The 13,431-nt window shown below is 43.5% G+C and overlaps 2 protein-coding genes across 2 annotated transcripts in view; one reads left to right on the top strand and one right to left on the bottom strand.

The window, feature by feature from the left end:
• The window catches only part of NT5DC3 (5'-nucleotidase domain containing 3), a 71,567-nt gene extending 58,488 nt beyond the window's left edge, over positions 1 to 13,079 (top strand). Inside the window, exons 13-14 of the mRNA XM_055236361.2 lie at positions 5,169 to 5,233; positions 7,455 to 13,079. Coding sequence (XP_055092336.1) covers positions 5,169 to 5,233; positions 7,455 to 7,707 — 318 coding nt within the window. The 3' untranslated portion in view covers positions 7,708 to 13,079. The remainder of the gene's footprint in view (positions 1 to 5,168; positions 5,234 to 7,454) is intronic.
• Positions 784 to 1,815, bottom strand: LOC129459537 (centromere protein Q-like). Its single transcript, XM_055236362.2, has one exon. It carries the CDS (start codon positions 1,716 to 1,718, stop codon positions 912 to 914), a length of 807 nt encoding a protein of 268 aa, XP_055092337.1. The 5' UTR covers positions 1,719 to 1,815; the 3' UTR covers positions 784 to 911.
• Positions 13,080 to 13,431: the final 352 nt, after the last annotated feature.

Below are 13,431 nucleotides of genomic sequence, written 5' to 3'. Positions count from 1 at the left end.
TTAATTATACGAGGTGTGGGGTGAGGGAAGGAAGAAAAGGGAATTGAGGTTGACATAGCCACCCCCATTTTTTTTTTTTTTTTTTTTTTTTAATTGCAGTCATTTTATTTTACAGATTAAAAAAAAAAAAACAAAAAACCCAAGACAGTATACTGTAGTTTGTTAGAAATAACTTTTTATACACTAGATTATAATTTATTCACATATATAAGCTTATTATCATAATGAGAAAAGGTTTATACATTTTGTTTTTTTTTTTGTTTTAATAAATGTGCTAAGGTTCCTTTTTAATACTTTTTGGGAATCTGTTTTGATGACAATAGAAAATATTCAACATTAATTCACTAAACAACCAAAGAAGTAAAATTTTGATACTACCTCCAAAGTTAAAGATACCAGGCATATCTTCACTGCTTCCCAAAAAGACTAGGGAGTTAGGTAAAAGAATGAAGGCATTTGAGGATTTTTCAAGTTCCAGATGACCAGACAGAAACTGTAAGCCATTGGCTACAGAATGAATATAGCAAACAGTAAGGTTTTTATGCATTAGACACTATATGTAAACACTTATCACAGCTCCTGATACGAGCTGTTAACCAATAAATGAGCTCCATTCAGGCATTATAAACTATTAGATCCTTAAGGCAATTCCTATTTTAAGGTTTTAGGCAAATACTTATAGATACAGCAATATAAATGTTAGTTTCCTAGATTTGGCAACTGCTAAAAACAGTTTTCAGAACTACATTAGATGCTAATGATAGACCTACAAAGACTAATTTTAAAATGCATATCAGGAGATAATAAATCCTACAGAAGCCTTAGCCTCTGTACATATAGTCATAGGTTAACAGTTTTACAAATTCACGAACATTAAATTAATATGGAACAATCTAAAAAAAAAAACCTCTTTAAGAGGCATCCAGTTTCTTATAGGCTTCTTCAATGAAGGTTGACATGCTCTTCATCTGTGATGAGTTATGAAGAATATCCAAGTCCTTTAGAAGAGCATTCTGGTTTGGAATTAGCGCCAAAATTTCTTTCTGAAGTGTGGGTGCTTTGAGAGTTTTCTGAGAAAGTTCTGGAAGAGAGAGTACTCCACTACTATTTATTTGATGCATCTGTTTTACTCTCTCCTCTTCTTCTTCCACCTCACTTGCCAGAATCTGAATTTTGTTCTTTAGGCTCTGAATATTCCCAGTCATTAACTCTGTGGTCTCTACCATTTTATCTATTTCTTCCTGCAGTAATGCCAGACCTTCTTCATTAGCTTTGTCTCGTGCCCTTTCCATATTCAGTAGACTTGATACATTAGTTAAATCTTCCACCTTTTTGGGAGGGACTTTCAGAGTTTCACACAGTTGTAGCAATCTTTTCTTCAGGAAGTTGAGATGGTATTGTATTTCTTCTTTTTCTTTAACACTGTTACTCAAAATTGTCATTATTACTGATTCCATCATAGTTTGCAAATGGTCTCTGGTACTCTTTGACAGAGGTTGCCAGGTTTTTCTCTTGCTGGCTGCTATCTTTATGTGTTTTAGGTTAGTGTGCTTTGTTTGTCCTTCAGAAGACAGATCTTTTAGATGATTTTTATTTGTTTTCACTGTGTTTCTAACCTTTTTCTTTGACAGCACAACTTCCTCATTATCCTTTTTTCTCTTTGGATTTCTTTTTAACTGTTGTGAGCTTTTCTTGGAAGCATTTGCCTTACCAGACATCTTGATCTAAACACAGTGCACTGATTCTTCTTGCACCCTTCTGGGAGCCGTGCTTAGAGTAATTCGCGCCCAAACATTCTTAAACAGAGGAGATCCGGAAGTGGCGCCACCCCCATTTTGCAGGAGAGAAAACTGAGACTGTGAGATAGGTGACTTTTCTAGAATCACAGTTCTCGGTTGACATAGTCAGGCTACGTAGAAATGTCGTAAGAACTTACTGTGTTCTGGACGCCGAGACCTTTAAGTTCATTTCATTTTCACAGAAACTCTTTGAAGTAGGTCTGAAACATCACTGCCATTTTACTGATGAAGACCCTAGGCGCAGAGGAGATATAACTTGCTCTAGTGAGGGGTGATGCTGGTGTTTACACACAGGCTGACCAACTCTAGGCCCTTAACCTCCATGCACCTATATTGATTGCCTTGGGTTCTGGCACTTTGTACAGAGTTCTGTCAAGTTGGGTTCACTAGGATATAGAGGTGTATAGCTGCTAACTAAAAAAAATCCAAATCAATGTCCTATCTCACTGTCACTCTCTTCCTCAGTGTTCCCCTAGAAAGTTATAAGTTATTCCACTGAGCCTGTGGCAGATGTTTCTAGAACTCCCCCTTAGGGATTATTTTCAGAGCATGTAGCACATTATTTGGACAGTTTTCTGAGGAGAAAAATTTGTCCTCTGAGATTGGGTTGACTTTTTCAGAGCCAGCAGAGTGTCATTTGTTTTTTTTTTTTTTTTTTTTTTTTGAGATGGAGTCTTGCTCTGTCTCCCAGGCTGGAGTGCAGTGCCGCAATCTTGGCTCACTGCAGCCTTCACCTCCCAGGTTCAAGCAGCTCTCCTCTCTCAGCGTCCCAAGTAGCTGGGACTACAGGCTTGTGCCACCACGTCCAGCTAATTTTGTATTTTTAGTAGAGATGGGGTTTCACCATATTGGCCAGGCTGGTCTCGAACTCCTGACCTCACAGAGTGTCATCTGGAGCCGAGTCTCATGAATGAAATAGAAGTATATAAATTTTGGTTCTAATTGCATTAGCTAGCCTTGAAGTGCATTCCAAAATGGCTGTGGTTCATGGTGGTGGTGCTGGCATTGGTAGACGCTTCTCAGGTAACCAACCAGTCAGAGGCCACATTTAGACCACGGGTCAGCAAGCTTCATCAAAGGGCCACATGGTAAATATTTTAGGCTGTGCAGGCTCAGGTAACCAACCAGTCAGAGGCCACATTTAGACCACAGGTCAGCAAGGTTCTGCAAAGGGCCACATGGTAAATATTTCAGGGTGTGCAGGCTGTAGGCTCTGTTGCAGCCACCCACCTCTGCACTTGTAGCACAAAAGCAGCCATGGACAATATGTGAATGAGTGATTGTAGCTGTGTCCCAGTAAACTTTATTGGTGGACACCGAAATTTGACTTTCACGTAATTTTTACGGTAGGAAATTCGTTTTCTTTTTTTTTTCTTTTGAGGCAGTCTCACTCTGTTGCCCAGGCTGGAGTACAGTGGCACGATCTTGGCTCACTCCAGCCTCTGCCTCCCAGGCTCAAGTGATTCTCATGCCTACCCTCCTGACTAGCTAGGATTACAGGTGTGCACCACCACGCCCAGCTAATTTTTGTATTTTTGAAGAGACTGGGTTTCACCATGTTGGCCAGGCTGGTCTCGAACTCCTGGCCTCAAGTGATCTACCTGCCTTGGCCTCCCAAAATGCTGGGATTACAGGCGTGAGCTACCATGCCCGGCCTGTCATGAAATTATTATTATTTTGAGTTTTTTTCCCCCAACCATTGAAAAAGAAAAACCCATTTGTAAGCTCATAGGCTGATAGAAAAATGGGCCAGTGGCTGGACTGATGTAGGCTATTGCACTGGCTAGATTGTAATATCTTTCTCAAACAAGGGCAAAGATATGTAGCCAATCTGTTTTGCCCCTGAAGAGCTGATTATGCCCATGAACAACCATTGGAGATGGAGATGGCTGAAGTGCCTGTAGGATCAATTCTCTGTGGGGCTTCGGTTAGTCTTTTCCAATGTTAACTACCCACTCTAGAGTGCATGGTTTCACCTGAAAGATTAATGATAACTAATGAACACACACTGTCTTTGAAATATTTTAAATTGGATTTCAGAACCAGAGGCTCTTGTTTTATGGAGTTTGGCCTTGTAGGGGACAGAGCTGGAGAAAGGGGAGTGGGCACAGGGAGAAATCTTTTTTTTTTAATGGGAGAGACTCGAGCATGTTTAACAGCTGATGGGAAGGATGCAGGCGAGAGGGCTGTTCCTATGAGAGAGATGGTGGGAAAGGTTCATGGCAGGGCAGCCAGCAGGGCGCCCCAGCCAGCTGCTGGGTGCTTCGTGGGAGGTAAGGCCGGAAGGGCGGCTGAGTGAAGGCGCAGAGCTCAGGGTCCCCCTCTGGGCACACACGTCCCTGGCCTCCGATTCCTGGGGCCTTTCTCCTTTACATGTCCCTTCAATAGCCTCGGGGTTCAGAGTCAAGCTGTTAAACTGAGCAGATGTGATAAACAGAAGGTTCTTGGCTTCCATGTCAAAAGCAGATGGTTTGCCCGCTTGGTGTTTTCCTCCAGGTTCTAAGGTTACCCCTGTGGTCATGAATTGCAGGGAGTTGGCCTGTTCCCTGTGATCATGTGCACCTTGGATTCTGGCCTCAGTGTTTCTGTTTAGCCATAAGAACCTTGGAGAGGGACTTGTGAGATTCCATTTGTTAGATCATGGGCAATTGGCATTTTCTTTTTGCCTTTTGCCCATATTTTGGCCCACCAGAAAATGCTCTGTTTTTTCTTCTCATTGAGGTGGTTTACCTTTTTGCCTATTGCAAAAAATAATTGTTTTTAAAATTAAACACTTAATATAATATTAAATTAAAAGGTTTATACTTCTACCACCCTTGTACAAATTAAAACAAATTTTTATGTTAATTTCCAAATGTAAGCACATACTTTGACATGCTTGCAATTGGTGGGTATATACACTATTTCCACTTAACTATAACGTTTGTACACATGTATATAATATGTATAATAGGTAGCATGTACTAAGTATTTGTACATTATAGTTTGTACACATGTATATAATATATGTGTAATGGATGTATCGTGTGCGTAATGGATATATCACATACACGTGTTATACATATATGGATACACATGCATTATGTTTATATGTATTCTTTACTGATAGGTTAATAACTTCATAATACTTCATCTTAATTTGTTAAACCACATTTCTAATGTTGGACATTTAAAACAATGTTTTATTCGTGAATAAGGCAGTGTTTCAACTGGAAAGTCTGAAAAATGTATTATTTCATTCAGGTGCCAGCCTCTGAGATGTAAAGGAATAAAATTTCTCCTAGAAAAACTGCTCATTAAAAAATTCTCATTACGTAATGAGCTTATTTGAAATCAAAACAGTTGTAATAATTGACTTGTGTCCTACAGGTTCACAGAGATGCTGAGTCACAGCTGGTTTTGCAGGAGTGGAAAAAGGAAAGGAAGGAGATGAGGTAAGAGCGGCCTGTATTGAATGTGGCACGTCTACCACCCTGTTCTGGCTGTGCTCAGCCCACATGTGTTCCCCAGGGCCAGCCTGAGGCATAATGTTGAAACATCCTATTTTAGCTCCCAGGTATGTCTGCCTCCCCCAGGATCCAGAATCAGCTACCTGCTGTTGGTGACATGTGACATTTCCTTGAGGCCAGCCATCACCCCTGTCATTCCTCCACCCTTGCCATTGAAGGCCTTGGGAGAATGGAGCATTTCCATCTCATTCCTCCTCCCTGCCTGCCTGACCTTCCTCCCATCTGGGCAGCTGGTGGCCCAGTTGTTAATAATGCTGGCAGCACAATATGGCTACTGGGGCAGCACTGGATTTGGGCTCTGAACCCACAATGAAGTCTTAGGGCTCCTATGACCTTGGTGTTTATTTGTAACCACAGCTATTTCACGAATGTGCAGTCAGTAAGCAGGATGTTAACTGATAAAGCCTGCCCACCGTGAGAAAAGTTTGGTGGGGTGTCTGTCTTAAGGGAACCCATACTGACAATCATGCTTCCCTAGGAGGATGCTTTATACCATTTGCATGAACTTTTCTGACTTTGTGCATGGCTTTCTCCAGCCGCTGGGTACAGCCATCTCTGAGGTTTGGAGACAGTGGTTACTGTGGGATTCTGGCCTCTCAGCAGTGGGCAGCCTGACTCCAGGGTTCATGTGGTGGTGTGCGTGGGTGGGTGGATGGGGCATGGAGAGGGGGCAGTGAATCCATTCCTCAGATTCTGCAGAAGCCAAAGCTGTATTGCATTTAGTTTGTCCTCCTCCCTCTCAGAGTGTTGGCTGTCTGAGTCTTATTCTAACTGCTACCAACTAACTAGTGGCTTTTATCACACAGCTGTGTAAATGATTATTTTTTTTGCTGTGTTTGTAAATGACTTATTAGCAGTCAAATAGAATTCATTCATTTTGATGGAATACTCTGTGTGTAGGGTCCCAGCCATCAGAGAGAGTGCACATCCTGTGTTTGTATGATAGGGATGTTGATATAGACATACATGCACGTAAGGATGACTGCAGGGGGTTATGGGGCTTGGACGGGGTGAACAGCCTCCCTTCCGAGGAGGCTGGGAGGCATTGAAGTATGTAATGGATGGGGGAGATTTACATCACATAAAACAATCCTTAATTCTTCCATCTGAGCACTTGAGAGTTTACAACATGCTTTTATTTTGCTTACCTTACTCAGTTCTCATAATAACCTTATAAAACAGGGGGTCTTGATCCTTTCGGAAGTGGAGACTCCTGAGAGCATTCCGTATTCCTCTGTGTACCATCGGGAGCAGCTGTTGCATCCTGTGTTTAGGTTTGGGAGATGGGGCGTGTGTATTTAGAGAAGCTTGCAAAAGAATCTGGAGCCTTGAGATAGTTAAGGGGGAAATGTGACCAGAGTCGTTTTGATGGATGGATAGGCAGGCTGTTTTCTTTTCTTTTCTTTTTTTTTTTTTTTTTTTTTTTTTAGATAGGGTCTCATTCTGTCACCCAGGCTGGAGTGCAGTGGCACAGTCACAGCTCACTGCAGCCTCAACCACCTGGGCTCAAGCGATTCTCCGCCTTCAGCCTCCTGAGTAGCTGGAACTACAGACATATGCCACCATGCCTGGTCAAATTTTTTGCATTTTTGTAGAGACAAGGTCTCACTATGTTGCCCATGCTGGTGGTCCAGGGTGCAAGTGATCCACCTGCCATGCCCAGGCCAGACTGTTTTTTTTGTTTGTTTTTTTGAGACGGAGTTTCGCTCTGTTGCCCAGGCTGGAGTGCAGTGGCATGATCTCTGCTTACTGCACCCTCTGCCTCCCTGGTTCAAGCGATTCTTGTGCCTCAGCCTCCTGAGTAGCTGGGATTACAGGTGTGTGCCACCACGCCTGGCCAATTTTTGTATTTTTAGTAGAAACGGGATTTCACCACGTTGGCCAGGCTGGTCTTGAACTCCTGGCCTCAAGTGATCCGCCTGCCTTGGCCTCCCCAAGTGCTGGGATTACAGATGTGAGCCACCACACCTGGCTCTAGACTGTTTTCTTAATTAATATTTGGGGCTGCTCTAGGCTAACATTTTTCTCAAATGAGTCCTATTTTTTTTTTTTTTTTTTTCAAAAAAAGTGATTTTGATTTCAGTAGTTTAAAAACAAGGCTTTTTGCATAATTCTCTGTTGCTTTGCTTTTTTATTGCCTCTTCAGAGAAATGACCAAGAGTTTCTTCAATGCCCAGTTTGGAAGCCTGTTCCGCACAGACCAGAACCCAACCTACTTCCTGAGGCGCCTGTCGCGCTTCGCTGACATCTACATGGCATCTCTGAGCTGCCTCCTGAACTATGACGTCAGCCACACTTTCTACCCCCGGAGGACTCCACTGCAGCATGAACTGCCCGCCTGGTCAGAAAGGCCCCCCACCTTCGGAACCCCTCTCCTGCAGGAGGCCCAGGCCAAGTAGCCAAGGGCAAAAACTAGAAACTGTAACTGCCCCTGATTGGGCAGGCATGATGGGGTTGACGTCATGTGGGTCTGAGTGTTGCTTTTGGAAAAGATACAGATAAGCCTTTTGATATTTATTTTGTACCTTATGGAGAATAATTCTCCCAATGGTTAAGACAGGAGCTAGCAGCCCGCCCCTCCAGCCTTTCCCTCCATGCAGGGCTGAAAGGCAGGCTTCACATTGGAACTCTGATTTCACCTTTTTGTTTACTGAGGTCCTGGAACATCAGGTTTCCTGGGATAGGTGAGACCACTTGATGCCATCTCTGTATTTTAGCAGGTCAAGCTTGAAACGGTTCTTGACTCCTCCATGGAACATTTCCTGAACATTTACGGGCTGTGCATTGGGAACTGTAGGGGCACAGTGATGGGCAAAGATTAACTGCTTCCAGAAGGCTGATTTCGTGGGCTCCACAATGGCAAAACGCTGCTGTGAGTGGCAGAGAGGTTCCCTAGGTGATGGCCAGTTCCCAAATCATTTGGTACTAAGGCTTTGACATTCTGGCACATCGCATCAAATAGAACACAGCCTCCCTGGAAGGACTTAAGTGAGAAAGAACAAGAGAAGCTACAACTCCTGGACCCCTTTGTCCTCAGTGTGTGGTTCCTGTGTCCTTCCCCAGCATGGAGGAGGGCAGGAGAGAGAAGATGAGAGCTCTGGTCAAAACCTTCCAGCTAGTGGAACAGCCTTCTGTAGAGCCTTCTGCAAGAAACGAGTGGGTTTGAAGAACCAAAACATTTGTGGTAGGTCTCCTAGTAGCTTGTTAAACCTGGAAACACCACCTGAGTTGGTTTCATGTGCTCATTGGAAGAAAGGAAATGAACCAGGAAAAAGCATCTTTGTAATGAAATGCTATGCCATGCCACCCACCCAGTTGAATTGGAATCCTGTTAAAACATGAGATTTATCAGAAACAGTCCTTGTCTAGATGGAAACAAACAAGATCCTGGCTTCTCTCTAATGAGTTATCAACTGAGAGGTGCTTGGATTGGCCAGGGGAGGAGGAAGATGGCCACCACAACTTAGCCATGTCCAGCCTTCTCTTAGATTTCACTCCTGTGGTGTTTGTGCGACTATTTGGGAGTTTGTGTAGTTTTTTTGTTTTTGTTTTTGTTTTTGTTTTTTAAGATGTCTAAGATGGGAAAGGGCGAAGGACATTGAAGCTAAGAAATAGATATGACCTAGCTAACCGAGCTTTTCTCATTTCTTTCTGTTTTGTTTTGTTTTTTTGAGATGGAGTTTTGCTCTTGTTGCCCAGGCTGGAGTGCAGTGGTGCAATCTCAGCTCACTGCAACCTCTGCCTCCTGGGTTCAAGCGATTCTCCTGCCTCAGCCTCCCAAGTAGCTGGGATTACAGGCATGCACCACCATGCCCAGCTAATTTTGTATTTCTAATAGAGATGGGGTTTCTCCATGTTGGTCAGGCTGGTCTCGAACTCCCGACCTCAGATGATCCGCCTGCCTCAGCCTCCCAAAGTGCTGGGATTATAGGCGTGAGCCACCGCACCTGGCCTGCTTTTCTGATTTCTTTCTAGGGGCAATGCAAGTGGCATGTATTCCTTTTGTTGGAGGGAAGAATCTTTAATTGCATCTGCATTTGTAGTATCCTTCTACGTAAAGTGCATATTTACTGCACTCTCTGAGTGCTCTGGGAATGTCTGCTGTTATTAGTTATGGTGCTGCTAATACTATTTTAATTGCATATGCTATATAAATACTTCTCTCCAGATTAGCCTAATCTAGTATTGCTAAAACTCATTTTAAGCTTTTGCGGTTTAAATCTAAAGGATGGCAGGAACATGAGGGGAGCTTGTGGAGAGTGCTTGCTCATTCAGCATTTTTATTGTGATAAATGTATGTAACCATCTATTGAAGAAATGCAAGCCTGGCATTCCATGGGCTCCTTGCCAGATGGCAGAAACTTAATGAGTTATATAGCATCCTTTGTAATGCTGCTTGTTATAGTTGGAATGTACTTGATATTTGGCTGTATTTAACTATAATAGTGAAGGTGACCTTTTAGATCCAATAAGGCTTCTCTCCATCTTCTACATTTTGTTATGAACACAGTAAGGCACAGTAGTATGTTCATTTTTTGGAACAGGATAGGCATTTTGTTTATTGTTTGCTTGCTTCTAGGTGTTTTCACCATCAGGGTGTTTTGGAGGCTGACACTTAATGGGTGTGTGTTGCGCCCAGAACTGCTTGGTGTTGGGTTCTAAAAGAATGCGCTGGTGCTCTTGGCTTCAAGTTTCTGCTTTGGAGAAACAGATTCAGGAAGTAGGTGTTGCTTAAAAATAATTATTGGTTTTTATCTAATCAGATATTCATTGGTTACCTACTAGGTGCCAGTTATAAGGTGTTTTGTTTACTCAAGAATGAAGAACTATTTTTAAAACCTGTTTCCATGAGTGTTTAGGTTAGGTGACCTAAGCTTTGAAGGAGAAAAACATTTTCTGGGTATGAATAATGAGTTTTATAATTGATTCCCAGTTAGAAGAATTTCAGTCTCTGGGCCATTGAGCTTGGCAGTGTTGAGATCTCCCATGTGGCAGAGGCCTGGCATCTGGGCCACCAAGCCTCACTGACTGTGTACCTTGCAGACTGTAGACCCATGTCGTGGCGGTAATGGGGCTGAGCACAGTCATTCCCATGTGAACGATGGAGGCACATCCCACTTTATTATTAATCTTTGTCTATACTCAGTCAGGACAGATTTTAACTTGTCGCTGTCATGACTTTTTTTTTTTTTTTTTTTGAGGCAAGGTCTCGCTCTGTTGCCCATTCTGGAGTGCAGTGGTGTGATCTCGGCTCACTGCAACCTCTTGCCTCCCAGGTTCAAGCAATTTTCGTGCCTCAGCCTCCTGAGTAGCTGGGACTACTGGTACATGCCACCAGGCCTGGCCAATTTTTGTATTTTTAGTAGAGATGGGGTTTCACCATGTTGGCCAGGCTGGTCTCAAACTCCTGGCCTCAAGTGTTCTGCCCACCTCAGCCTTCCAAAGTGCTGGGATTCTGGGTGTGAGCCACTGTGCCTAGCATCGTCATGACTCTTTTTTTTTTTTGAGATGGAGATTTGCCCTTGTTGCCCAGGCCGGAGTGCAATGGCACGATCTTGGCTCACTCCAACCTCCGCCTCCTGGGTTCAAGTGATTCTCCTGCCTCAGCCTCCCGAGTAGCTGGGATTACAGGTGCCCGCCACCACACCAAGCTAATTTTTTTGTATTTTTAGTAGAGACAGGGTTTCACCATGTTGGCCAGGCTGGTCTCAAACTCCTGACCTCGGGTAATCCACCTGCCTCGGCCTCCCAAGGTGCTGGGATTACAGGCGTGAGCCACCATGCCCAGCCTATTATGACTCAACTGGGATCTGGCACACTGCACTGGGTGTTTTGTTCTCTGATGTGCACATTGATGAATGCATATTGATTGGTACAAGGGAAACGAATCTGTTTTCAGCCATTTAAAAAATTGTAAAGCAAACAAAAATAGTTTGAACATTTAAAAATTACTTTTTAATATTGTTTGACTGATTTTCTAAGAATTATGTGAACAGTGATGAGTCCAGGGCAGCAGCCATCACAAATATGACAGTCCAGCAAGGCCCATGGAGGTCCCTTTGGAAGGGACTTGCACAGCTGATTTTCTTTTTCCAGTGGTGTTTTTACGGGTGAAACGTGGCTTTTGAAATACTTTAGTTGTTTAGCTTAGAGCCCCCACTTTCCCCCTAACATAGCGCCTCTCTGTTTTTTAAAACATTTTACCCTTCGGCACTATTTTCTGCTATTCCCATTAATATCATGTAACATAAACCACTTGCTACTGATTTGGGCGTATTACAGACTACAATTACTAGTTTCTTTGAATGCATTGGCACTCTTAATTATTGCAAAGGAGAATTGAAAAGTAGTCTTGTGGTCCTAGTTAATTTAGCTTTGGACAAACTAAGTGGCTTTTCTTCTATCCTCTTCTCAAAAGGCCTTTTAAGCAGCAGAGACTGGGCTAAATACTGGAACTGAATTCCACTTTTCTGCCTGCTCATTTGCTGCCAAAGACCACTTGGGGCTCCTTGTCTAGAATGCTCTAAGACTAAATTTGGCCAGACACAGGGTTCCTTGATTGCTCTATTTAACTAATAGAGAATCTACATTTTGCCTTAATAGCAACTTTCTTTTGTACTAGGTTTTTCTTTCTTTTTTGCCTTAGCATTTAGGAGCTTAGCTCAAAGTTCAGCTAACCTTTGACACTACTAGTGCATTCAAGAAAGGGTAGGGAATGAAGTACCCTTAATGCAGGGTCAGCAAACTTTTCCTGTAAAGGGCCAGATAGGAAGTATTTTTGGCTTTTTGGGCTGTTTGCTTTTGCTGCTACTACTGTGGGAATGACCATGGTCATGGCTGTGTTCCAGCACAACTTGATTTACCAAGGCAAGCTGTGGGCCGGATTTGGCCCTCAGGCTGTGGCTTGCTAGCCCCCGCTCTAATGGATTGTGTTGGTGGCAATGGCAAGATTCCCTTGCTGAGAATGTGCTGGGATGCAGAGAGGAGATTCTGTAGGTAATAAGTGCACTGTATTCCCTTCTGAGCTACTTCCTGGGCATAGTTACATGTATGGCCAGTGTGTGTACTTGAGCCATCAGGCTCGGGCACTTGTTGAATATACCTCTCATTGCATTAGTTTGTAATTGTGCTAGTGCTGGGTTCTGAGCTCAGCTGCCCGGATGACCTTTCCAGACTGAAGGACATACTCCCCTAACGGCTGGGAGTACTGCTGGCTGGCCATTTACTTCCAGCCCTTATGGGCAGTTTCCCCTGCTGAAGAGCCCTGCCTGCCCCAGATCATACCCGCTTCCTGCCTGTAACCCTTACCGGCTCCATATGGGGTACAAAGGGCTGGCCTCCCCACCCCAACTTGGGAAACCCTCTGGGGCCATCCCAGCTCCAGAGCCCCTTGTGGGGTCAGTGAGACCTCACTGTGGCCACATTGCAGCCCAGTGCCTCTCCCTGTCAAGCCTGTACCCAGCCTGGCTCAGCCCACAGCACTATGAACCTTCCTGCACGCCATTCTCCACCTCAGTATCTGCTTTTGGGGAACCCTACCTGCGACAGTGCTTCTGTGCGTTTTCAGTCCTGCAGGTTTGAACTCTGACTTTGGAGACTCTTTTCCAATTATCTCTTGGAATGACAGATTGTGCCTGTATGATATCAGGCACAATTAATGCAAATTAGGCAGACCTATTTATTCTAGATGTGAATTTGCTATTTATTTTAAATGTTGATTTTATGTGTTATGTGGCTCTGAACTTATTGCCAAATAAAAGTTTGAATTGTATCATCTGGTTTATTGTCAGTCACCTATTTCGTGTGCTTAAGTCGGCCACGTTGAATTCTGATGAATCCACAGTATCGTTTTCTAAAAAGGCATTTTTTTCCAGGACTTGAGGTTATTTCTACAAAAATAGATAAAGGAGATCTTGGATTAAAAAAAAAAATTCTAAGGGACTTCAAAAAGTTTATCCCTGAGAGAAGGGATAAGCTTTTTTGGGGAAAGCCCAAAGGTTTCTTCTCACTACCCCTATCTCCCCGCACCCACAGCAAGCACACCCGCTTCAGAGCTTGAAGACTGTGAAGGTAAAGCCTCAGATGCAAACTTGGTGTGAGCACAGGTGGGCAGCAGTGACCTA

This window comes from Symphalangus syndactylus, chromosome 13 (genome assembly GCF_028878055.3).
Source record: "Symphalangus syndactylus isolate Jambi chromosome 13, NHGRI_mSymSyn1-v2.1_pri, whole genome shotgun sequence".
Lineage (NCBI taxonomy): Eukaryota > Metazoa > Chordata > Mammalia > Primates > Hylobatidae > Symphalangus > Symphalangus syndactylus.
This window is presented reverse-complemented; position numbering and strand designations above follow the sequence as displayed.

Coding starts and splice junctions, on each gene's coding strand:
- LOC129459537 (XM_055236362.2), bottom strand. CDS start 1,718: ATGTCTGGTAAGGCAAATGCTTCCAAGAAAAGCTCACAACAGTTAAAA.